The 27,188-nt window shown below is 44.1% G+C and overlaps 1 protein-coding gene across 1 annotated transcript; it reads right to left on the bottom strand.

Moving 5' to 3' along the window:
- Positions 1-1,700: 1,700 nt before the first annotated feature.
- Positions 1,701-26,721, bottom strand: LOC118232560 (ETS-related transcription factor Elf-2-like). The gene is made up of 10 exons (XM_035427625.1): positions 26,245-26,721; positions 17,780-17,985; positions 15,499-15,667; positions 9,359-9,445; positions 6,519-6,635; positions 5,751-5,921; positions 4,428-4,514; positions 3,985-4,177; positions 2,923-3,276; positions 1,701-2,283 (listed from the first exon to the last, which is right to left on the bottom strand). The coding sequence occupies exons 2-10, from the start codon at positions 17,852-17,854 to the stop codon at positions 1,701-1,703; spliced, it is 1,836 nt and encodes a 611-aa protein (XP_035283516.1). The 5' UTR covers positions 17,855-17,985; positions 26,245-26,721.
- Between the last annotated feature and the right edge of the window lie 467 nt (positions 26,722-27,188).

Here is a 27,188-nt window from a genome sequence, read left to right as displayed (position 1 = left end):
ATTTGCATGTTGAAGATGAAAAACTTTGAAGATAAATATTTTATCTTCTTCAATTAACACCAGTTTGTTCTTACCTTGTTCTTCCAAGGGCACGTCTAACAAAACCTTTAGTCGGTTTCACCGTATTATCTTAGTACGAAAGAAAATGCAAAGAAACACTACTGCCGTTGGGCACTAATCCTGCCAATTAAAAGTAACCAATAAACCCCGCCCCCCGCACGTCATTTAACTGATAATGGACATCTGCAAGTTTTGGCTTGTTTGGTTCTGTTAATCAGATCTTTATCCAGGAATATTGGAAGGCAGAGCAGTCTAAAGCCATTCATACTTTGAATTTCAAACAATTCTCCCATCTGCACATTTTCATTTGGCACACAATTCAAAGACCAAAGGCGGTCTTCCAAGGTGAAAAGAAGTACCTGCAGGCCCTCTATACTATGTTCCACCATATAGCCTACCTCAATTACCTGAATTGAGGAATACAGTATTGATTTCAACAGAGAACACACATTTGGTTCTCGACCAGGATGCCAAGGGGGAAAGAAACATTCAAAGACAAAAATGGTTTCTGCTTTTTTTTTTTTTTTATATTTCAGTAAAATCTACTTGAATACACTTTGAAACAAGAGTACAACAGAATAGAATATATTTCAAATGTTGAATATATAAACTAGTTCAGTCTGAACACGAACATCTCTCGCCCGTTTTTTTAAGAAGTGAAATTGCGAAAGGAAAAGAAAAAAAAAAAAGCGTAGAACTAGCTGCAGGAACTCAACGCGGACGAAACGCGACCTCTCGTTCGAGACCGCCGAGACATTTCAGGGAACAGAAATGCCCCGTACAGACCTGGACAGACAGGTGGGGGAAAAACGGGCAACTGACAGCAATGGCCTGCTGGAACTGAGATCCAGATGAACTCTGTACAATAATACAAAAAAAAAAAAAGAAAAGTGTTGCTTTATATCTATAATACTGTGCTTGGTACAACATATCAAAACTGAGCTTTACACAAAAAGCGAGTTAGCTTAATTTTTTCTTAAAAAAAAAAAAAAAAAAAAAAAAATCTAAGGCTGCTTTGTTTGAAATTTCTTAAACTGTATAGCATATATACAAAAATCCCTTTAAAAAAAAAACTCCCTTTCTCGGGCTGTGAGAAACTTTTCACAGACAGGCGAAGCTATCGCTTAGCACCGGTAGAATGGGTGCAGTGGAGCACACAGTGATAGTCAAACAATTTGCTGGTTTGCATTTCAAATCCCAGATTCCCATTTTGACAAAGTGTTCAAAACAGCCCCCCCCCCCCCCCCCCGTGAAGCCCCGCCCTCTGCCAAACCCCACCAATCTTGAGACCGCATTTGAGTTAGTGTTCTGAATTTTCGTAGTGTCAGGATAAAAAGTAGTGCTTTCCGTTGGTCCCTTTTTCGCATCCGCTCAGTCAGATTCCTGTGTTCACACAGACGTTGTCAACACGGGGGGATGGGCTTGTAAAAAATGGCCCTGCATAAAAACACGGGAGAGATGTCAAAAATAAACAAGTTTCTAGAACTTTTAAAATCTCTCTGACTGCGGTTGAACTGAATTTTCTGCTACTTGCGTTCCCTTTACAGTAGCGTTGAAGTCTCCGTCTGGATAAAAAGCCTTTTAAAAAACGCACAAAAGAAACAAAAGCAGTTCTCGGCACTGTTCTAGTTGCCCCTCTCTCAGCATTCCGGGGACTCTGCTTGTGTGACGGAGACGGCGTCGGCCTCTGTTCCGGGGGCCTCGGCCGCCGTACAGTCCTGCCGGGGCGGAGCCTCGGCCGCAGCCGCCGCGCCGACGTCCTGCTTGGCTTCGGGCAGCCTGACGACGGCGGCGGCGACGGCGGTGGTGGTGCCGACGCGGGCCTGGGGCCGGGCCGACGGCTGCTGGGCGGGCACCGCCAGCCTCACCACGTGCGTCCCCGCCGCCACCGACACGGGCGTCAGGGCCCGGACGGCCAGCGGCGCCCCCACCAGGTTGATGCCGGACGCGGTGGCGCCGTGCCCGGGCTTGGCCTGCAGCTGGCACTGAGCCAGCTGGCTGGCGGGGATGGTGATGATCTTGGCCAGCTGGACGGTGATCTTGTCGCCGTTCTCCGCCGTGGCCGGCACCACCGTGGGGATGGTCTGGAAGACCACCTTGGGGGCCCCCGCCGCCCCCCCGCCGGGGAGGGGCGAGCCGGACGAGTGCACCGCCATCGTGGAGATCTTCTGGCCCAGCGACGTCGTCATCACCACGGGAACCTGCATGGCCACACGTACTGTCCTGCACACACAAACACAGCCCCCCACACCATCAGCTCAGAAGACACTTGGCATGGCGTATTTGCACACAACTAATCTAAATACGTTCCAAGATTAATGTAATTTCATGTTGTAATGAAAAATTCATTTCAATGATGCTCATATCAACTTACAATGTGACTTACAATGCAGAACATAATTTGTTCCCAAAAATCTACTCTATTTATCACTAATAAACAACGCCAGTTGATTTTTTTTTCTCCATCTACAGCACAATACTGACAAACCTTTTTCCAGAGGGCCTGGAATTACTGCAAAGCTTGGCCTTCAATTACATTAATTTTCTTTAAGTTACTCACATCCACTTAAAATGTGATTTACAATGCAGAAAAATAATTACAGTTTCCAAATATCTCCCATTTTTACTATTGCTGAGCAATGGCAGTCTTATTGCTGCATCTTTATTTCCCCAGAGGAATTATTACAAAACTCCAAATAGTTATTAGAGAACACTACAGCTGTATCTTTCAGGGAGCAGACTAAGGCGTCATTCAATAAAGGCAATATTACCTTGCCTTGTGTGCTTTAAAAGCAAATTCAAATTGATGAGATACCAAAAACCTGAAACATTTCGACGGGCGATCCCGGATTCTCCCCTTACCTGGGCCCCGAGGCGGTGGGAATGACGGCGGTGTGGGACGCCTGCAGCGATTGGCCGGCGTCGGAGACCGGCGTGACGGTCACTATCCGGGTGGTGGGCTGGCCGCTCCTCCCCTTGGCGGGCGAGGCCAGGGCCCGGACGGCCCCGCGCGGGACGCCGGGGGCGGCGGCCAGCTCGGGCGCGCCCAGGAGCGCCTCGGAGGCGGGGGGCACGCGCTCGTGAGACCGCTCCGCCCCCGGGGGGCCCTCCGCCTTCTCCTCGTCGATCACCACGATGTTCTTGGGCATGTCTTTGAACTGGTACACCAGCCGCTGGCCCTCCACCTTGGCCAGGATCCCTCTCTGGTAATAGTACCTGCGGGGAGGAAAAGCACTTTGCTTGGTGTTTTTCCGATCTTGAGGGAAAAAAATACCCTTAGGGCCTGGATTTACTAAGACTGTTAGCGCAAGCAACACCAATAACGTGACTAATGACTGGTCCTGGTGTTCCTTTTGCACCAATCACTGCTTGTGTTATTTTTGCATGTGCTAAAAGGTTTTGCACATGCTAACAGGATTAAGTAATCAGGCTCAACAATTAAACATCTCTGCAGAGGTGGAGTGTTACACTGACAGTGTTACATTTTTTGTAAACTTTTTCTATCTAGTTTGCAAACCTTGATGTACAGAATGTAAACACGACAATAAAAATGAATCATATAAAATAATTATTAATAAAAATTTACCCAGCAGAACCGCACACTGGTTAGTGAGCACAAATCAAAGTTCTGCTGAAAGGTCTCAGCTGATTCAGAATTCTGAGCTTCCACAACACCATTCAATTACAGTGCACACTAGCACTGGACCTTATGGCTGGCAGGCTGGACCACCTAAGGAACATTTCTGACCCTGTGAACCAACAAAGGACTATACGTCCACCATATAAACATCGAATTACAATTATCCGTGTAAAACAATGTAACTGAACGCTACTGTAATTATTATTCTTATTTTCGATAATTACTACTATCAGCTAAAACATAACAGGTAAACTATGAGCAGTGGGAATATTCAGTGATCTTACCGTAGGGCCCTCCCCATGGTCTCATAGTTCATGTCAGGCTTGTTCTTGTGCTTGCCCCACAGCTTAGAGACGGCTTTGGAGTCCACCAGTTTGAAGATGCCCTTCTCCCTTTGCGTCCACTTGATGTACCTGGGGCAGGTGTTCTTGTCCTGAAGGAGGTCCAGCAAAAACTCCCACAGGTAGGTGGTGTTACCTGTGCGTGGCGCGTCAGAGAAGCTCTCATTTAGCACGGACTACGGCTCTATACACCAAGACTTTTTCCAAGGAGCACAAGTGCTCCCAAGCTACAAAATTCAGTAGCACGCTAATGCGTCCCAATTAGTAGACGGGCTCTTAAATTATTTTTCCCCACTGAGCACACATCAGTTTTCAGGAGCCAAGACTTCTAAAATGGGAGCACCGGGTGGGCGATCGGTACGTTCGAGCGACGCGTGAAGGCTTACCCTTGCCCTCCCTCGGCTTCTTCTTCATACCCAGGTCAGGCGAGCCGTTCGAAACCGCTGACTGGTGCATCTTTGGCTTTCGTCCGGCTGCAAAGCAAAACTTCAATAAATGCCAACGAAATTACGTCGTGCTTCCCGTACACTTTATTTGGGCAGCCTGCCAAAATAGATTTGCCCCCGCCCAAAAAGATTTGATCTGTATTTAGTTGTTTATTTCCCCGCGTCAACAGTTTCTAGTTTACCGCAATGAAAATGCAAATACCACAAAATGCGACTTAATAGCATAATAAAGAGACTGTTGTTGTTGCTGATAGCTTGGATGTCACGCCTGGTTACGGTGTTCACCATAAAGCGATGCACGACCGAACACATTAGGTTCGAAATCATTTTTCCCTGAAGACTGCTTTACATTGCGCGCAGTTTAAAGACCAGTTCAGAGCAAATAATTTGCGACACGACGAACTGCAACCGACGACTTCGCAAAACTCACGGTTTGCAACATTCTAAAACACATTCTGTTTGTTTCAAAAGCCAATCTAGGTCAACGTAGCGAAAATGGATGAAAGCAGTAGCGACAGTGTGACGCTTGCGGTAGCAGCAGGGCCGCTAGGCTAATAAAAGCACGGCTTGGTAACAGCCGAACATCCAGTCCTTGGAGACGGCCATGGGTGCTTCAGCCCCTGGTAAAGGGAGCGTACGCAGTTGCGCAAGGATCTAAATTTACCACCGTTTCTTCATTTCACCCTTCTTTTCCCTCAGGAGTGCGTGCACCGAAGAGCTGGTGTCATCAGTGATTTGGGACAAGACTACTCGTATACTGCGCGCTCCAATTACTGCAGTATATATTTTTAAAATGACATTGTTGCCAGTGTTCTACCACCCCCTGCATGTACTTCTCATCCTCATCCTCATCCCCCCCCCCCACCCCCCCACCCCCCCAATAATAAAAATTTTCAAGTGGAAACTAAGTTCCGGGGCCAGCAGTGTAGCATAGTGGGTAAGGAACTGGGCTTGTAACCCGAAAGGTCACAGGTTCGATTCCTGGGTAGAATACTGTCGTTGTACCCTTGAGCAAGGTACTTAACCTGCATTGCTTCAGTATATATCCAGCTGGATGATATGTAAAAAGTTGTGTCTTATCGCTCTGGATAAGAGCGTCTGCTAAATGCCTGTAATGTAATGTAATGTTGGAAGTTGTGCATGCACAGAATAAATGCCCTCCGCAGAACATGTTTTAGAACACGCTAGCCGTGTCCGACCTGCTAGCGTTTCCGGGTTTCTCCTCCCCCCCTCCGTGGAGATTCTCCTCCCCGGGCGCCTCACCTTTCTTCCTCCGGGCCGGCTCGCTCTCCGGGGCCTCCAGGACGGCGCACACCTCCATGGGCTCGCTCTCCTCCGTGGACACCTCCACCACCGTCTCCGTGATCACGTCCGGCCGCATGGCGGCGTGGATGAACTCCGGCGTGGCGCCGCGGGGCACCGCCAGCTCCGCCTCTGCGCGGGCACACGCGCACGTTAGCGAGCGGCACGGGGGCGAAGCGAAGCGCAGTCGCGCGTTTTTTTCTTCGGCGCTGTGTTTTTAACGCGTCGGCACGGTCATATTTTAACGGAGGTCTTCAACATCAACATTCTAAATACATCTTAAGTCTACTAAAAGAAAATTAAAGTTTTTTTTTAAAATCTGTGGACATGTGCATCAGACTCAACTGAATGTGTGTGTACAGGGTTTTCTCATTTTGAACCCTGACCTTCTATTTGCCAAGTTTCAGGGGGGAAAAAAAGCAGAAACGCAAAATATAGCCTACATTTCAAACTAGACGTTTCAAATTTTCCTCTAATCTTAAACGGCACATTTGTGCCTTTCTCTGAAGAGCAATCGTGGGTTCACAATCATCCCTGCAGCTGGAGTTTCAAATTAGTTACCTTGGGGGAAAAAAAAGAACATTTCAAACTCAACCCCAGGTGTTGCAAATGTTAAGCGAGATGCACCGGCCAGGCCGATCTGCAAGCGCTCGAATTCCCGCTTAAAAGGGTTTCCATTTTGAAATGCTGAAGCTCTGGGGCTTGTGGCCTCGAACCCGTGTTTCTTACCGGGGCTGCGGTCCCCTCTCAGGCTGGTGGGGGAGTCCATGTGGAGGAGGGCCTCCGCCGCCTCGATGGTCTTGTCCGAGCAGTGGACGCCGCCACCACCGTGGACCGACGCTTCCACTGGAAGAGGAGCAAACGCCGGGGTTAGGCTATACCGGGAGGTGTGCCATTTCATCCATGTCACCTTTAACAAGACAAGTGTCCAACCGTTTCCTGTGATCTGTGATAGCGCCGTTTCCCTGGGCATTACCAGATGAATGATGCGATAACAATTTTCATCTCCAATAGTATAATAATCAATGTGCCCTGTAAAGACCTGCTTATTTTAGCCAGCTGGCGCTAAGAGCAGGAGTTCATAAAAGTTAGAGAACTTGACAAGGTGAACAAGGGACGCAGTGCCACGATTACTCAACTCAACCCAACTAGAACATCACGTCCCTCCCAAGTGCTTCTGATGATGCACGTTATAATTCATTTCATCATACTCAAGAATTTAAGAACATTTCAAACGATGTGACCACAAATGTGCCGTTAAAAAAGCAATATATATTTCTGCGTACATACTGACTGAAAATGAAATAAATGGAGTGATATCTAGTGAACTGGTTTAAAATGCTAATATTTCACAGCATTTTTTTTTTTTAACAAGTAGACCTTCCAGACTGAAAGTCAGTTAACACAAATGAATCACACCCTTCAGCATACAGTGGGAACTATAGGAATACCTGTATCACAGCAATACAAATATTCACCCAAGAACAACGCAGACCACCAAATGAGGACAAAATAAAATGCTACAAATAGTGAAGATTTTGGGTATTGCCCACCCCTCCTTAAAAACAGGCCTCTGACAGAGCTGATTTGCAGCCTTTCCTCTCTCTGGGTTTATCTTGTGCCACCTGTTACTCTCTGTCGTGCTGTTTACCCACCGCTCTGCCCATGTTTGGCTATCTGTGGCAGATGCCAGAGAGAGGCTATCTTTAGGTGAACCCAATCACTCTGGCCTCTGCTGTCCCAGAATGCACCTCTGCAAAATCTGAGACAGATCTGGTGCCCTTGAAGTCAAACAGGGGTTCTGGTTCAAAATACAAATTAAGAGGGCAACTTTTTGACTTGGAATGTAATTTAAACCAAGCACTGAAAGGAATATCACTTCAAAATCTGATTTAATTTTCAGTCTAAGCAATTATTTCTACAGTTCTATGGTACACATTTATGATGCATGCATTTTAGGTAGGAGGACCATGTTTTAACTAGCCCCAATAATAAACAATTAATTAAAAACTAATTAATATGACTGAAGATCATTTTTATCATAAAGTGCCATTTCGGCATTCTCATTTTTTTTCTAACAAGTAGCTAATTTAAAAATTCGAAGCTGTCTCCTGGAAAACAAAATATGTCCTAATTATATTGAATGAAATACAAGTAACAAGTGATGCTACACAAGTAAACGGCAGAAATACGAATGACCTCATTTTGTCATTTGCGTGTAAATAACCATATAGCTTATGTATGCTTAGAAGTCGCATAACTAAGTCAGACAACTAGAGATCATTTATAGGAAAGATGCTAGCCAATCGGTACTATTTTCTTCAGTCATACAGAAAGTAGTGCTGTCTCTATTGACTTCCGTGTTTACACTCTCTGCTTTTTCCCTCCAGTTCCCTCCGCAAATGCCCTCAAAGCTCCATGCCACTCAATCTGTCCCCTGAGTGTCATTGGCCATTTTATTCCACCCCATTGCCGAGTTTATGTTCCTTCATTGGTTTAACACAATAGATCTAACATCCCCATGAGCCAATTTGACAGACCAACCTGTCGCTCACAAATAAACTCCTCCTACACATCTTACAGTGCTTCCGCCATCAAAATATGGTTTGTTCTGTAACAAATTTTATAATACGTTGAGCCATTTTATTAGTTGAAAGAAAAAAAAACGAGTGGAAATATATATTTCAAAACCACCCAAACCACATTACGAGTTTTAAATCGAGCCACAAAATCGGGACCGCTTCAGTACACATCCAGGAAAAAATATTGGCTAGTTAACGGTTAGATAGCTATCCATCACAATTATTCCAACACATAATTTACCCTTCATAACGAAGTAAATAGTGTGTGCTAAACTATTAGCTCCGTGTGTGAATACAATTTTAGTCGCTAACTGAACTGCCCATAATAATTTAAAACGGCTAAAATCGTTAATTTAAAAATAAGACTGTCATAACGTTGTAGACGATGTGTTTACAGCTGCTTGCGCTAGCTCGCCAAGTTTGCTAGAACGTGCGATTCAACCACACAAAAAATGAAGAATCGTTGATTAGATATTACGTTCAAAACAGTTACGGCTGCGAAAACGAAGTGCGAATGGTTTCAAAGTAAATTTCGCAATTTCTAACTTGACTAAAATTATATTACAAAAATGGCTAAAAACATTCAAAGTGCCCGTCCTTCCGAGTCAGACAGCGTGGCAAAGACGTAGGAAAGACAACAATCGTGCACACTTCCTGGTTTCCCCCAGCAACTCGCATCACCCGTCATAAAATCCACAGACAGCAGACGAAACATGCACGTTTGGCCACCTGACAGTGCCGCGAAGACACAAATGCACCGGACACTGAAATGTATGTAACTAAAATGAAATTAGTTTAACAACCCCCGAAACAGGAAAGCGGGGAACGCCATGCAGGTTGCTAGCTAACCAAGGTGATCACTTCCTGATTTGCCCTCCATTACTCTAGAAAAAACTTCAACAATCTGGATACAGTGAGAAGCAAAATGCGCACAGACATTAAGAGTGAAAACGAACAGAACAAGCACGTCATACTGCAAGCCATTACCGGCTCTGATGAGCAGATCTAGCTGGTTAGCGGGTCCCTCATGCAGTGAAGTCGCCATGTTCTCCCAGAGCTGCAGATTCACATTGACTTGAAACACACAGAGGCGTAATTTAGATCACTCCGCTGCCACAGGAAATCACTTCAAATTTAGCCAAACACGCAACCCACCCTCACAGATGTGATCCTTCCGCGACATGCAAAGGAAATCCTTGCCACTAGTCCGCGCAAATGCAGAAGAGGAGTACACTTCAGAATACGTGTCCGTTGCGATTCCAACAGTTTTAAAATAATTATTTATACAACCAATAATGCACTGAAAATATCTTGCATAAGACACATTCTAGCCCGCGGTGTTTCCTGGACGCACATCTAAGTTTGCTACCGTGCTTCTTTAAGCGTATGCCGATCACATGGATTGTGTATATAAACTTACGATCTGTGGAAATAAAACTGTTTTTACATACAGCGTTATTTATATAAAAACTGTTTTACTTTGCTTATGTTAAGGGAATACACATTTATGCGGAATATTATAGCTGCTGTTTTCTATTAAGTATGATTTCGCATGCAAGGCTTTTTATATTCCTCGCGACGCTTACGGCTCCAGTAGTCTATCCCAGCTACATATGATAAATGCCTAAAAGAAATGTTTTCCAAGTCAAAATCAACCCATCCATGAGTCAAATGAACGGAATGATCGCGAGAACCCATTCCACTTTGGATACGCAAATGTATCGTTACCGCACAGTAACATCGAATTAGTATTTCGGTGACACACTCATTTCTACCAATACCTGCAATCTGCGACCCACTAACTCTGCAGAACTTCCGGCTTATGGTATTCACATGAAATGTCCAGCCAAGCTTCTGTGCTGGAGTTTGTATGTTTAGGGGTGCACTGACCTCAAATCTCTACAAGTAAAAAACCGAGTCTGTAAATTTTTCACAGCACAGGTGAACAGTAAACCTTTTAAAGTTTTTTATGCATCAATATTTATTACATAAGTAGACAAGCGAGCCAGTTCCAGAGGCTACCAATACAAGCCCATGCTATGATGTTAGAACCAAGTTTAATAGACGAGGCAGTGCACTTTTCATAATGTAATGTTCTCTACTTTTGTTTATTTTAGTCTTGTTTTTGTTTACTTTGAATTTGGGAGAAAATTCTAATCAGAATATACTGCTCTATGCTGTTTTATATTGTTTGCATCTTGCAGCCTAGTGATTTCACTAGAAGTTATGTTTGCGCCATTTTTTAACAAGCTCCGATAATTTATCTACCAGTTAGTATTGATGCTACTAGTAAACACTTAATCTTGTTCATTCATTGAAGTTATAGGTTGAGCTAAGCCTTTTCGGTTTATGCACAAGAAGTAATTTGTAGCATTCCAAATATAGTAATTATCAATATAACAAATAATGGTTAATACATCCTTTGGTTAATATTTTTTAGACTTCATATTTACACAAACAACAGTAGCTCAGTACAGGGTAAGTGGTGATAATGATGTCCATTTTATGATAACCCTGGGGAATTGGGTTGGTTTTTCTTAAACACCTATTTGTTTTTGTATTCTGTCCAAGTTTTCAGTGTGTGTGTGTGTGTGTGTGTGTGTACAGTGAGCTCCACAACATTTGGGAAAAGAGATATTTTGCTTGATGTGGGTTTGTACTCCACAATTGTGGAATTAATTCACATATATATATAGGCTATATATATATACATACACACACACACACACACATATGGTGAGTCTCACCATAGAGACAGAGAATGAGTGTGTGAGGTGGTCTAAATATTACACATTAGCAGAAGCTTACATGGACTGACATACAAATGGTGTCATGCTTGCAAATCACTTCAAAGGGTCTAAAAGCCAAACTGCTACTGTCCATTGTCTCCAATTTAACTCTCATCTTCAAAAGCAGAATCCAAAGCTAACCACTAGATGTCCCTCTCTAACTTGGATGCCACTCAGACAAGAACCCAATCTGCACTCATCAAATCCATCGGAGCAATCACCATGCAACAAAGTGGTACTGTGAGAACTGCCTGCCACGGCCATGCAGGGAAGTCTGGACTTCCAAGATGGCAGCTTTGTGTCTGACATACAAGTTTGCAGCTAGTCCAGAAATATAATTTCTGATGCTGCAAAAGCAAACGAATCGGCACAAGACTGCTATCTTATGAAGCGGATCTGATAAACTGTACAAATGGCTTTTAGGATGGTTGCAAACTGTTAAGGATGTCAATCAAACAAAAAGCCCAGTTCAAAACACTGAAGGCTCCAACTTATGTCTTCTAGAACCAATTTCTAATGATGCATAGACGTGAATGGTCGAATGGAGGTCTACCCAATTGACTCCCATCCCCCTCCGTCCTTTGAAAATTCCAGCTGTCTGTCGAGCCCCCTGACAGGCTACAGATGTTGAAATCTAATCTCGGTACTTGGCTTTTAATAGTCTTTATCTCACCAGACTAATGTGAAGTGTCTCCTAAGCATGCCTCGCGAAACGTGATTCTTTGAAGCTGGTAATTATTCAGACACTGGGGAGCACAGAAGAATCTGTACAAGCAAAGGCACTAAAACAATTACAATTAGCAGGAGAGAAAGTTGCAAAGAGTGTATATTCTGCCACAGGAAGGAGATAAACATACGTTCTGTATGCTCTGGAAAAATATTCAGCCTTTTAAAATAGGAGCATAGTTTCACTAAAGAGACCACCACATGCGAGAAAACGATATGGAAGGGCTTTTGGAACAATACGAAAAAACAAAAACATTTCAAAAATTCACATTCCAATACAATTATGCAATATAGTGCCTTCCACATGGTGTCTCCACAAACACTCTCCGTGTGGATCATTTTAAAATATCATCAATACTATACACCTCAAGGAAAGTTGGCATTTCCAGCTTCAATGTTAACAGTTATTAGTGAAGTAAATCTCATGTTCCAAAGAGGACCTCTAGAAGCCAATCCCCAAGATATTTCATCACTTGTTGTGATAACGTCAATAGAGCTGGCTATCCATGTATTCAGTGTCCAGACTTCCCTTCCATTTAAATTGCACTGCTCAACAATTCACACAGGTCCAAGTATAAGAGTATACAACTCTTTGCACGCGTACGATCAAGTTCAGGTTCAGTGGCTGAATTGCATATTGTCTTCGCGATTCGAGGGCTCTGCTCTGCAAATGAACACCATCCGTTCAGGATGCTGCCGTATACTTCTGCCTCTCCTCAAAGACGTGCCTTTCTTATTTGATAAAATCAGTGTGTTTGCTGTCTTACAACAGTTTGTGGCGTAGTAAACTTCGGGACCAGAAGAGGCACATTATACAAAGTCTTGCAACTAGCTATTGCAATACAATACTGCAATTCTGGTACGTTGTTTGCTTAAGTCTTCTTATATTATTTTGCTATTATACACTGAAGCCTTTCAGGTTTTTACAATTGGTAAGATGTAGACATATCCACATGCATTGAAGCCAGTGCAGCTCAATTTTTCTCATCCCTGAAGTAGTAATACAATGCAAATTAGAATACCAGAACCAAAAAAACACTGGTTTGAATTTAATTATTTAGAACTTACCTTTGTTTTACCACCATTTTCAAAAAGTGAAATGAGTGTGTGTCAATACTGATCGTTCCCCCCCCAATATGAGCACGTCTGAACCCAGTGCCGTTCTCTCTAGGTCTTCCGTGCTAAAGCCCTTTGGCTGAAAATTCAAATGAAAATAGTTTAGTCACTGGTCCCAACGTATGGCGTGATTACACCCCTTCTGTGTTTTTCGAATGTTCTGAAGATTCTTCATTATTCTTCAGTATTTAATTTCAGTCAACACTTACATCAGACCTTATTTGTATCTGTAGCTTGTATAGTGTATAGTGACTCAAGCAGGTCTGATATAGAAGGCTTGCTTACCCAAAGTACTCTAGATAGGGCGTTCCCAAACTCAGCCCAGGGAAGCCCACTGTATACACAGGTGTTTGTCAGGGCCAACCTTTTGATCACTTAAGGTTGTCGAAAACACAAGTTTCAATGCTTTATTTTTTTTTCCCTGAAACATACCAACACAAAGCAGGTTATTTCTTGTTCTTGTTTGATTTCTCTTAAAACACATACAGCCAGAGGACCGAGTTTGAGAACCCCTGTTCTAGATTACCCCCGGTAGTGATTCCTGATTCAGGTACATCAAACAGAAACACAGTATATTTCTCCAACTCAGATTCCTCAAGTGCAACAAATAATGACAGTACTAATCCATCAGACAGGCAGCCTCTGACTATGGCAATAAAATTAAATTAAAAAAAACGGAAATCTGAACAACATATATATTAGTAGAATGCTGATGAATCCAATTACGTTCAGGTGAAATCTCATGCGAAGAAGGCACACCGATTACAACTTAAAAAAGGAAATCGGCAGACTTGTAAGGAGGAGGTGTATTACTGGGTTCAGAAGATAAATCCCTCGATGTGGCACAAATCACAACCAAGCTCTCTTGAAGTGTTACGCGGGACAACGTGAATCTCATCTCAATTAAACGGCTGGCTTGATGAAGGCCATTAGCAGACGGGACGCATGCTATGCCCGAGGACTGACGCAGCTTCTCGGTCATAAACTTTTACGAACCCAAATACGGCAAGGGAATGCGTTTCCTCCCCCTTGAGAAATTAGTTTAACGGCGTAAAGGAGTTCGCGCGCAGTATAATATGAAATCGTTCGCGCTGATTTGCATCCTGAAATGATATGCTCAACATGACCGCTGTGGCGCAGAGCTTTTTAAAAGATTTATCATTTTAAAGACGGAAATGGAAGCGCAAAACTGGGCAAGTCAGAATGGTGACAAATACTGTGCATACCGTAGCTGAAGAGTCACTCCCAACAGGCTAACCACATAAATGTGAGCAGCAACACTGTTCTTAATGTTTGAGTTAAGCGAGAGAGCATTGTAACTAATTGCTTACTATAACGGCATGTGTATTCATTGGCAAGAGTAACAAATACTACTGTGCATGGTAGCTGCAGTACTGTGAGGCCAAGAGTCTGTTTCTATGATTTGCTTTCATCAGGATGAAAACTGTATTCTTGGTGCCGTCAGCATTTTTGCCAAGAGCGCTGAGCTGAAAATACTATTGCATCATGGATATTAATAGCTGCATTTTCCAGAACTGGGAAACATGCTCACATGATCTGGAGGGAAAATGGTATTCTTGGTGCTCTCACAATTTATGCCAACAGTACAAACACTGCCACTTTGCATTTGAGTGCAATGACAATGGGACCCCATAGAAAAGGTGAATGGAGGTTTTAGTCCGGACTCAATTACCACCTTGGCCTACATGGGTGCTCTTTTGGCCAAGGGATGCTGCATTTCCTCACACAGGTGGTCTTAATACATCAAGCTTAATATTTCAAATGCTCAAAAACACTTTTTATTCACAAATTCAGTTTGAGGAATTCGTTTTAGGGATTGCGTAACTCTTCAAACATAATCATGTTTTAAACTGTAAGGCAATTTTAAGGTCCAGTGTTAACAGAATCTCAGCCAGTGTCAACTTTAGCATTTTCTATTTATTTACGTTTATTTGTTTAGCTTAGTTTTAATTTGTTTACTTGCGTTTTGGCACAAGTCTATGTTTGTGCAGCGGAAAGAGGAAAACAGAATTAAAACCACAGGGGATTTACTGAGATGGACTTGAAATTCATCCCTTTTAAGGCTCCACTAAGCTAGTCGAGCACGAAAAGCAAAAGTAGCTGCCGTGGTGTCTACAGGGAAGTAGGGAATTGCAGTTTTCTGAATTTAGCAGCATGCTCACAAAGGCTCTGAAACGTAATATCCTATACTTGGTAAGAAATAAATTAACAGTGTTAATTGTTAATGGTCAAATTGGTTTTGTTCTTCCAAGCCCTAGGAGACAAGGTGCATCAGAATTCATCAAGTCTTATGGCGACTGATCAACAATACCGAAAAACATGAGCCTGCATAATTTTGTATTAACTTTCCATTTACCTGTATTGTTTATCATGTATAGTATGCCTAATAGGATAAGTTAGCTATAATATGGGCATCAACTACATACAACTTGATAGCAATAATAGCAGTGGACAAAGAGGAAGCTGAAGTCCTACCCGTCTCGATGACCTCAGTCTCCACTTCCTGTTCCTCTGCAACGCCCTGCATCAGGTAGGTCTCGTCATCGTAGACCAGCACCTGGGCGGCGTAGCACTGCTCCACCTCTGTGGTAGGCATGGTCTCCACGATTACCGCTGGGTACTCCTCCTCCACCTGCCCCTCATCCTGCAGAGGAAGTACGCCCGCCAGTCACACGTCACACACTGTAAGCCACACCCGCTGCGACCCTCCCCACCCAGAGAGCTCCACCCAAGCCCCACCCACAGGGAACTGAGGCATTAATCACAATAAATTGGTTTGCTATAGTGAAAATGGACTTACACTCAAAATATGAAGCACAACTCTATATATATGGCAGTCTGAATGCTAACGTCACAGTCTTTACTTTAGACTTCATAATCGGATTGGTACCCAACAATGAAATAAAAATGTAATGTCTGAAAAATCTCAGCAAAGTCACATCTGAAGTGACTGGGCTTTCATATCTTTAGAACAGGGGTGCACAACTCCGGTCCTGGAGGGCGGATCTGTGTGCTGGTTTTTGTTCCAACCGATTACCATTTCTTAAAGCTCTGTAAACTACACTGCTTCATTCCTGCACTTGAGCACAGTACAATTTCTAGGATACCCTTGCAGTCTGCGGCTGTAGCTGGTGCTTATACACACGTCAGATCAAGATATGATTGGGCTAATTAAATAAATGTTATCAAATGTCTGCACAAAATCCTGAAATGGATTGGCCCTTGTTGTGCACCCCTGCCTTAGAAGAACTCTTGTAAAGCAGGTTTTCGATTCGAGCGCAGTTCGTTTCATATCAAGGAAGCAGCTGCAAAGGAAGCCACTTCTACCGAGATAATCAAAAGCTCCCGCTTCATTGGACAAAGGCCGAAATTCCAGGGCGCTCCCGAGCTCTCCGGCATTCCGCTGCACGCGGCCTCGCTCGCTTCCTGAGGAAACGGGGAAGGCTCCAGAACAAGGAGCGCGACCGCGGTGCCGATGGCGGACAGGAAAACAGCAGCGTGCGCCCAGAAACATGGGAACATTACATTACAGGCATTTAGCAGATGCTCTTATCCAGAGCGACTTGTACAACATTCTATATGCCATTTACGTTGCATCCATTTATACAGCTGGATATATACACATTGGTGGTGGGTGAGGCGAGTTCCCCGTCACTGTAAAGCACTTTGAGCATTCGGAAAAGTGCTATATAAATGTAAGGATATTATTATATTATTATTATATACTAAAGCAATGCAGGTTAAGTACCTTGCTCAAGCGTACAGCGGCAGTGTCCTACTCGGGAATAAAACTCCTGACCTTCAGGTTACAAGACGACTTCCTTACCCATCATACCACAATGCCGCCCTAACGGCTTTTTTGTTGTCGTTGTTTGTGGCCAATCAGAAGGCGAATGAGAGATTTTGCAGGGGTTGTTGTTGAAAGCCGTGGACTGAATTACATCAGTGGGAAAAGAGTGCAATTAGCTCTTGTCGTCCCTTCCCCGGACTACCTCCCTCTGGCTCTGACCACAGCCATTTGCATCACGCAGCCAGACTGTCACATGGGGATACCACAGATTCATAGGCTTGAAAGGGTGACTTGATTTTAAGAAACCTTCCATGACAAAGGCACTGGCAGCTGTCTTATCTGCTGTTACTAGACAACCGCACTCTGCTCTTGTCAATCACGCGGCTGGTACTGTTATCGGAATTAGCTTACTACCATTTATTTTTCCCATGGTGGTCACGCTTTGTGAAATCATACAACTCCGGGTGGGCAGAAACTGCAATGACCAACTTCTCTTCCAACTTTGCTTACAGCCAAAGCTAATGGTAGGATCAAGGCCTCGCTCTGTCTTCATGTGATTAAACTGCAGAGAATAGAATGACAGTGAAGTCGGGCACATTTTTCCTCAGAGCACATCAAAGTAGGAACATTTCAACTCCACTTAAAAAGCCAGGTGCTCGGAGTGGATACACGCAACGCACCTGCCGCGCAAGAGCAGCGTAGGAAACGTTTCAGGCTCACTGAAAATAATTAGAAAAAAAGTGCCCCCAGCTATTAGCCCTTTGAGCAGTAGGTTTTTTCTGAATGTTCCTTTCTAAGCCAGTGTTCTTGATCTCCATTGGTTTCAGTTACCAGTAGTGACTGTGACATCAGCATTAGAACGTTCACGTAAGAACATTCTAATCACATACTTGCGATCTTAAAGGGTTGAAGTGCACGCTATCCGAGTGCGGCAGTGCGGTGCCACTCGCGCTGTCTGCCCCTTACCTGCTGCGGGTCCTCCGAGGCGCCGGCGTACTCCGTCACCGATCCCCCGCCGTCGACGACCACCACCGAGGCCATGGCGCGCTCCCCGGAGGCCGGCCCGTGCTCTCAGGAAAGGAAAGGGGCTCGGACCCTCCTCCGCAGCCGGAGCGCCTCCGTGCACGCGGTCGACGGCGCTCGCTGGCCTCCAATGCTGCCCGCCGCGACGACTGCTGAGGGGGGAGCGAGGAGAAGCGGACGTTCAGGTTAGCGCTGCGGACGACAGCCGGGTTTCCCCGATTTTGTACAATTTCGCCACAATTTTCATTTTTTAGAAGAAATTACAGGTTTGGGTTCATATGCGTTTATCTTAATTTGCCACTAAAGATCAGATTACGCTAACTCAAAGATCACTCCCTGCGTTTTCTTGAACGGTCCCAAGATGCAAGTAAATACACAGAGGGCGTTTTTTTTTTTTTAGCATTTAAATCGTTCTCTTGGCACTGTGTACAGTTTTACGAGCAGTCCACCTAAGACTGTAAAACAAGCACTGCCAGCAATCCAGTTTGCAATTCTTCATAGAGATAAACACCTTACAGTTATAGGGCTTTGTATGCAGATAGTATGGAATTTTCCAGTACAATAGCCTTGTTCAGCAAACGTGAGATTAGTAACAGAACATCGCCGACGTCTGAAAAACAAGTTTGGGTGGCCGCGTCGGGCACGGCCTTGGACCCGCTTTGCGACTGCAGGCCACGGCCGACCCTGCGAGCGTGCCAAGAACGAGCGCGTCCAGCTAATGATGTCAGCGAAACCGAGGTGGAAAAACAAGAAAGAAGAAAAGACCAGGAGGGAAACGAACGGCTCAACTGCCAGAATTCCTTAAAACCTTGTTTAAAATGGCAAAGCTAAAAACGCAGCATTAAAAAAAGAAGTAACAGACTGTTTTCTAACAGTGACATGTCTTGCAGCTGTCAAACAGCTCTTGACTGAACAGGTATTTATCGTTGAATGCCAGCGACACTAAATACCGGTTGAGATAAAGTACCTGTGTGATGCAACATTACAACACAAGCATGATACAACAGACCTAGCCGTGAACTACAACAGTCTCTTCACAGCGCTCAGTATAAGTCTAGGCTAGCCGCTGTAATCCGCGTGACTTGCTGGTCGCCTGGAACCCAGCGGCAAGCCGTAGGGTCCTCGGTGTGGCGAGCGCGTTTCTCATTAAACCAGGCTCCTGCACGCGGCTTCCAAGCCCGCTCGCTGGGGGACTCCTCACCCTCCTCCCACCTACCGCAACTTGGCGCCTGCCGGCGTCCTTCGACAGCGTCCGTCTGGGGCCCTCATCCTGCCTCTCTGCGCCGGGAGACCAGAGCGAAGGGGCAGAGAGGAAGAGCGAGAGCGAGGGAGAGTGAGAAAGCTCTCTGCTGCACTGCAGTGCTGGTCCCTCTCTCTCTCTCTCTCTCTCTCTCTCTCTCTCTCCCCCACCCCGCCCCCTGCCGTGCGCAAGCCCCGAACGTGGCTACCTCCCTCCCCTCTCCACTCCCACCCCTCCTCCGCTCATCTCTCACCCGACCTTTCGTTCCCCGTTTCCACTTTCTCCCCACCTCCGTCATCTCGTCTCTCTCTTTCCCTCTCTCTCTCGCAACTCTCCTTCCTCCAGTCACTTCCACACTTTTCTTTCTCTCTCTCTTCCCCTCCTCCTCCTCCTCCCCCTCCCCTCCAGCCGTGGACAGTCGGCTGGGACGTCCTCGGCGCCAGCAGCGACCCGCTCGCCGTCTGTCTTTTTTTACGACGGAGCCGCGCGCTCTGGGAGGGACCGGAGAGGAAGTCGCGTCGCGCAGATAAACAGCGGTTGCGTTTGACCCGGGGCGCTAAAACTCCGCCGCGCCCCGTCGCTATCTCTCTCGCGCACGCACTGCAGAACGCGCTGTGCTCCCGCGAACGCTGGACCAGGCGCTAGCGCGCAGCGGGGCTACTGGCTCACATCTGAGCGGCTACTCCGCTTCGCCGCTTTTGTAACTTCGCAGCTGGGAAAAGTGTTTCAGCAGTTTTATTAAATGCAGCAGAAGAGACTCTTCTTATGTTATGGCTGGTATTTTATGTTACGTTACATTACCAGGCATTTAGCAGACGCTCTTATCCAGAGCGCCTTACATTGTATCCAGTTATACAGCTGGATATATATTGGAGCAATGCAGGTTAAGTACCTTGCTCAAAAGTACAATGGCAGTGTCCTACCAGGTAATCGAATCGGCAACCTTTAGGTTACAAGATCAACTCCTTAGCTATTATACTACACTGCCGCCCGCAAAACACTTTCCTTTGATTGGATAGGCTGAAGTACATGAAGTACAAAAGCATATGAAAAGCATTACCAGTCTCAAATGATTTATTATTATTATTATTATGCTAATACTTTCATGAACTTCATTTCAGGAAGAGAAAGCACTATAGGCTGGGACTGAAAATGATTTACAGTACGAGTGACTACATATGAAGATCAGACCATGTGAACGGACATATTTTGACTGGAGCGTGGGGGGGGGGGGGTTTCAAAAGAAAGGAGCGTTGGTCTATTCCCTCGCTCCAATTTCACTCACTCGCTAGCTTTGCGAATGAGCAGACAGGAAAAAACACCCCGGTTGGCCTACGCTGCTTCCCCATTGCATTGATACCAAGCTATTTGTGTTCACTAGCCTATAAGGAAATTGTGTTCCTCAAAAGAACTACTGTTATTTTATGGCTCTTTCCATTTCCTTATTAAACCGCTTTCATTTTCAAATCATGTGTAGCCAGCCCTGACTTTTGTTTATTAAATAAATGTCACTATTGTATTAGCCTAATTGTTTTTATTACACTATTTCACAAATAAATATTCAAAACATTTTTTGTGTTTAAACATGCCCGGGTTAAATGACGCTTTAAAGGCATACTATGCAGGATTTTCACCTCTAAAAAAAAAAACAGCCATACTCAGCAATTATGATGATGCACTGAAAATCTGTGTCTGTGCGCACTTCTGCGGTTCACCTACTACTGATCCATACCCTCATTCAGAGAGATACATTGGATTTTTTCACTAAATTAATATCTTTGGTGAATGTGTGGTCATGTGTCTTTGTAGCCGGGCGTTGGCTGGTAGGCCGTAGCCTGGAGCTCTTCCAGGCCATTTCCCCTATCTGCTGAAGGGGAAGACAGCTTCCCATCAAGTTACGCAGTGGGAGAAACGTGCAACTTTGCTGCAATAGATACGCAAAGCTAAACAATGTAAAAATACAAAAATAAATCAAAATAAAAGTGGCAATGAAATGATGTGCATAGGCATGCTAACGTTTGCAGAATTGCACCGTGCTTCCAGGCAGGTTACAGCAGAATGAAACCCGCTGATGTTGTGCTAGCAGTGGTTAGCTAAACTCTGTTCCATCATCACTAAGCTAAAGCTAGCTACCCCATAACTTTGCTGCATATGACAGCGAAGTGGGAGTTTTTGCTATCGGATATGTAAGTCAAGCATGTACTGTGACTGCCAGACTGGAATGAACATAGCTATTGCTGTATTTGTGAAAGAGACATGATTCCAACAGTCTGCAATATGTTGTTATCATGCTACCAACATAGCTATCCAGAGTAAAATATGTAATTGTTTTGTTGGTGTGTTAGCGTTGTCATCTTGGAGGTGTAGGTGGGGTTGGAAATGGAGTAGGTGACATTTGTGATTGTAAACACAGGAGGAAAACCAGGAAAGAAATGCTGCATAGAATTCCTTTAAAACTATGTCGTCCTTATGGGGCGACATAGCTCAGGAGGTAAGACCGATTGTCTGGCAGTCGGAGGGTTGCCGGTTCATACCCCGCCCTGGGCATGTCGAAGTGTCCTTGAGCAAGACACCTAACCCCTAACCCCTAACTGCTCTGGCGAATGAGAGGCATCAATTGTAAAGCGCTTTGGATAAAAGCGCTATATAAATGCAGTCCATTTACCATTTACCATTTACAACAAAGAAGAAAAACAAACGCAGTGAATTTTGAGGGATATCGTTCTTTCTGCGAGCAGCATGGAATTTTGAAGCGGAGCTAGGAAAAGGACATGGAGCGAGACAGCAGAACACACGCTCATGAACAAGGAGCGACATTTCCAACATATTTGCAAGTTCATTTCCTATGTAAATAAGCATATTTCCTACACAAAATGCATTAGTTTGAAAACAACTAACAGTCACTATATTGTTTATTTATGTATGAATTCACTGCTACTTTAAAGTAAAGTAATGTGTCTCAATGATATTTATTTATGTCAGGGTTACCTGACATGAAGCTCATTTCAGACCATTGTCACAGTTTTCCCATATCGCACCTCTGCAAGTGGTGCAATTCTTAATTTATTTTAAAATGAATAAAGCTGAAAATGAGCTTCATGAGTCAGCGGTACTGAGCACGAGGGTAAATGCACTCTTGCTCCCGTGTATAAAGGTAAAATGAATTCCTGCTATGTACAGCAGAACAATTTTTTAAGCTGCGTCAGTTACAGCTGGAGTAGACTGTGGACACGAAGTTGTTATCTTGCACCTGTCCTGTTGCAGTCAGAAACCCTTCTGTGGTCAATCCACAACCCCCAAGAGACTTTGCAGGAGCTCTGAACAGTAACTGCTGGCAGTGCTAATTTGCTAAAGGGCTCTGTGCTGTAAGCTGCCTCGTGGTGTGGGCTGTCTGACGTCTACAGCACTCTATTCACATGCAGGCACACAGAAGTGCAAGGCGCTGCTTGGGGTTTAGCGCTCTGAACAGATGTGAAGGACAGGAAATTCAGGTTCTGAGGTCGCATCAGTATAACTTTAAAGGGGTAGTTCGCTTTCTTGGGTTTCTTGATATTATTTCAGCTAAAGTGCTTGTTCTCAGTTGGCCCAGAGAGTTTCGGGCTGGTAGACTGTATGGGAAATCACGTGTTTGCAGGTTAAAGTAAAATAAAAATAAATAGCCTATTAAAAATAAAAAAAACACCCACACTTCATGCAACTCCAAACAGCTTGTTCAGCAATGTACAGAGCTCATGCTTAGAAACGGCATAACATCAAGAGGAAATTTAATCGAACAAAGCGAGTAGGCTACATGTCATCTGGCTTAGTGATCGCTTCGATTGCAAGAAGAAAAAAAAGTGCTAGCAAAGAGTCTTTAAAACGTCTTGTTACGCCCAGCACTTTTGTCAAGTCTGAAAGGGATCCGTCTGCATTTCAACCCAAATCACGCTCTGCATTCCAATAATCTTCTCTGATTGGTTCTGTGCCCCCAGGGGCCTCGTTAATTAAGCGCTGATATTCCTCGAATCAGAATGCCCCGAACACAATGCCCTGTCGGCTTCAGAGCGCAGACCAACAAACGGACCTTCAGACAGGCCTTTAGTGAGCTGCGGCTTCCGTTTCACCAGGCAGCCCGTGAGCAGTAGGCTACGTTGAGCTGAGCAGTACGTTCACTGCACCTTTACCACAGCAGGCGTAAGCAGAAATGGAAGTGACTGATCAACCACCCTGGGCGACACTGTGGCTAATTACGTGTCATCCCACAGGCTCCTGGCCTCATTGCAATGATTAGAAAAAGAACTACCTGCCATTTACTTTACTTAAACAGGCACCGGGCCAACATGCCTCTGTTTTATGAGGGGTTGTTCGATTCGTGTCAGTTTGCTTTGGAAACGATATGTGGCTCGCCTTAAGCTCACCGGATGTGAAGGTGGGTCAGTGGAGAAGTGCGGATGAAGAGAGAGAAGTCCCAGAAGCTTTTCTGACTGTGATGGTATCAGCATCATTTCCCACTTGACCGGCACCGCTAAGTGCCCGTAACCTACTGACTACTGGATGTCGTTTTTCTGGCTGGCTTTTGTCACTGATCGCCACGGCAACCCTACCAGCTGTGCACATCCTGCCCCGGCAGCAGATCCGCGTCTCTGCGTGAGGTGCGTCCCTACCCCCAGTGAGAGCAAAGCGCAGCTGAACTGAGCGTTTCCACTGATGGTCGCTTGCTATTCGCAAACGGTAAACGGGAAGCTAAACCCGTAATCGTTTTTCACAGAAAAGCCAGAGGGGCCCTTTAATGTACTGGACTCTGAACTTGAAGGTCGCCAGTAGTACACTCCCTTGAGGAAGGTGCTCTACCTTACTTGCTGCAACATATGACCATGAAAAATATAATATTTTTACCAAATCAGGGCTGTACACTAACATGTTTTCCCAAGGAGCACACGTGCTCTAAAGTAGAAACATTTAGAAGCACACTAATGCATACCAGTCAATAGATGTGCTCCTAAATTATTTTAGCACGCATCAATTTTCAGGAGCAAATGGGAGCACTGTAGAGCCCTGCAAATTGATACACACCAGACTGACTGTACACCCAGATAACTCACAATGTTGCTGCTATTTAGTGGCAATGTTATAACATTGACAAAACATTCCAGTAACATTCAGAGAACATTTGGTGTTAACTGGGCAGACACTAGGACAGTGCCTGTTGTACTTGTGCAGGCCAAGTGCAAAAATGGGCATCAAAGCATGCGGTGTAAACGACACCCAAGATTCAAAGGCATTTGATTGCTACCATTTCTTTAATGGGATACATAATATAATCATGTACAAAGCAGACATGAGCCCATTTTCTGAAAGAAGAATGCCACATAAGAAAAACAGTGTTAATGTTTAACCAACCAAATCTTAGCCACAAAGCACTCCAGATGTATGGAAATTAAGATCGCATGCTAACTGGTTTGCATCCATAGTCTGCTTAGCTATGTACACCAACCTCAAAAACCAGATAGAGTGGTTACAGATCAAATAAAAAACATATTCACAAAAGTAAAATTCAATAACACTATCCGTTGAAAAATATTCAATGCGGTGACTAATCCAGATCCACTATGAGCAGACTTTCTGAGAAAAGAATGAACAAAAAAGAAGTCCCCCGCCCAGAATCCATCAGGGTCAACTTCGAATCAACAAACGGCAAGACAAGACAACCATGAATCACAGCCCACTGCACAAGACTTGTTAGCTTATGGCAACATAACTTCCAAATAGCTTGCTGATAGCCACGTCTAGTTAATATTTTATTTGGCGGTACCAGGTGCGTCGCCAACAACCTGTATGATTCCGCATAATACAAGACGACGTGAAGCTAGTACATGTATATGTTCACGCATTCCTAATGGTAGGTATCACGGACGTGAAATGAAGCAGTCTTGTAGAAATACCAAACCAACGATTTGTTATAAACACTGCTGCACCAGCGGTAGAAATGCTGAAACAAGCTTCAGACGTAATAGTTTGTATTATGTGGGAAATTAACTAACAGAGGGAAGGCATGCAGTCATGCTTTTATTTGTCTTCTTAATGCAGGCAAATTCATTTTAAACAATTAGCCAACTAGCTAGCTCACGTAACAATGCTTAGTTGAATCCACTTCCCTGATTAACTGCAGCCAGTGATATCGACAAGTAATTTACGGATTGGAATTGGCTTGAAAGTGAGCTAGCGACATTAATAACCACCATTGTAACGAATAAAATGTATAATATTTTCATCCGATAGTATGCATCAACTTTTATTAAACAATAATATACCAGCTAGCTTACAACATAATGTCAGTTAGGACAAAATGAGCCCATGAATAGATACGACAACTTCCACTTATTTGCTATGACCTGCAACCGTGTCCACCGCTCCACACAGACGTCAAAAACGATAGGCCTGTCAATGTTATGTTTGGAAATACGAACATGCGAGTTAGCTAGCAACGAGTGAGATCTAACATGTTCCAACTAGCTAATATTATTCCAACAGCGCAAATTAGTAATGAATACTTTAACCGAACTATTAAAGTAAAACAGTGAAACTAGCATAGCTACCAAGTATCCACGGAGATTCACAGATAAAACAATTAGCTGCCAGATACCGCCACAAGCTAGTTATTATTAATATGCACGTCGTTTTCACCTCATTGGGTCACACATGCACACCGAAAACGATCACGTCTCGTTTTACTTTATTTTTTTTCGTGGTAGCTATCAAACTAGTTGTTGTATTGAGTTAGTGTTACGTAGCTTGCAAGGAAGATACCCACAAAATGATTACACTAACAACATCAAACCAAGCTCGCTAATGTTAGCTAGTGCACTTATGTCATGACAAAAAATCTAGCTAGCTAGCTAACGTTAGCCAAGCACAAAATACATTTAGGCTGCTTGTTAATGCTATTAGTTGACTACCTAGTGCTGAAGCGAATATACAGAGCCACCCAATATCTAGTTTGCAAATTGAAGAGAACTTCGACAAATATTCGTATGATGAAGGGTTAGATAGCTAGTGCTAGCCTGCGAGCTAGCAAGTCGAGGTTTCGGAAACATGACGCTCCAGATAACATCAACGCTAGTTAGCTAATAGTATGAAGAGTAAAACACCCAACTTATGTAGTCTAGCTATTAAATATTTAATTTCTTACCTTATAATGTTTTTTGTTCTTCAGCGGGAAGCTTGCTATCTAGTTATGAATGTCCTCCCTAATAACACTAAAGAAATGCTGGTAACTACCCAACTGTGCTATGCAGTTGTTTACCTTTCGCTAGTTAGCGCTGTTAGCTTGCACCAACTAGACGGCTAGCTAGTTGGTTGATAGCGATAGCTAACGTTAGCCAACTGCACAGTAGGGGGTACGAACGTTAGCTAGCTCTCGAGTAAGCTAATGTAACGTTAACTGTCCTCTAGTTTCCAAAGTAACGTTAGCGTTAGCTGCAGAACAGCTTCTTACAAGAAAGCGCAGTTATTTCCTTCTTGAAATATGCAAGTCCAACACAGTAAAAAAAACGAAGACTTTGTGTTTTTTTGGCTTCAGTCTGGCTGTGTTTTGGTAAGAGCCGTTTCTAAGCTGGGGATCCAGGTCATTCTCCCGCAGTTTGCTAGAGTGAGACATACACATCATGACGTCACACCACCTAGCAACAAACTACCGCCTTTCCCAGAAATGTTGTTGCGTAGGAATGACATAATGTCGGTGTCAAAACTTCAGAAAAAGAGTTCTACCGCCGTAGGGTTTTTTTCATAATCATTTGAGTTCAGAAAAAAAGTTACAGTAAAGACGTATAGTCTCAATAAAACACTCAAATGTCAATAGTTGCCTACTGCAAATCCTCACACAGAAACAGAAATATGGTAATGTACATAGCATAAAAAGACAAATTATAACTCTAACATAAAAAGGCTCTTTATAACATCATTGTTTGAACCTAGAAGCCCACTCACAATTTATTGCATTTACATCTTAAATTATATATTACGTCTAATCCTGCTGAATTACTAACTAAAATGAGTGATTATGTTGCTAAAGTCCAGAATGGCACACTTCATCATATTCACACTGAAGAATATTCAGCTGTGTCTTTTTGTCTA

The sequence above is a fragment of the Anguilla anguilla genome, chromosome 7 (assembly GCF_013347855.1).
Source record: "Anguilla anguilla isolate fAngAng1 chromosome 7, fAngAng1.pri, whole genome shotgun sequence".
Taxonomy (NCBI): Eukaryota; Metazoa; Chordata; class Actinopteri; order Anguilliformes; family Anguillidae; genus Anguilla; species Anguilla anguilla.
The sequence above is the reverse complement of the archived record's forward strand: the minus strand, read 5'-3'. Positions and strand labels throughout refer to the sequence as shown.

Coding starts and splice junctions, on each gene's coding strand:
- LOC118232560 (XM_035427625.1), bottom strand. CDS start 17,854: ATGGCCTCGGTGGTGGTCGTCGACGGCGGGGGATCGGTGACGGAGTAC. Junction 15,668..17,779: donor CCTCGGAGGACCCGCAGCAG/GTAAGGGGCAGA, acceptor CTTCCTCTGCAG/GATGAGGGGCAGGTGGAGGA. Junction 9,446..15,498: donor GACTGAGGTCATCGAGACGG/GTAGGACTTCAG, acceptor GTGTGTTTCAAG/TCAATGTGAATCTGCAGCTC.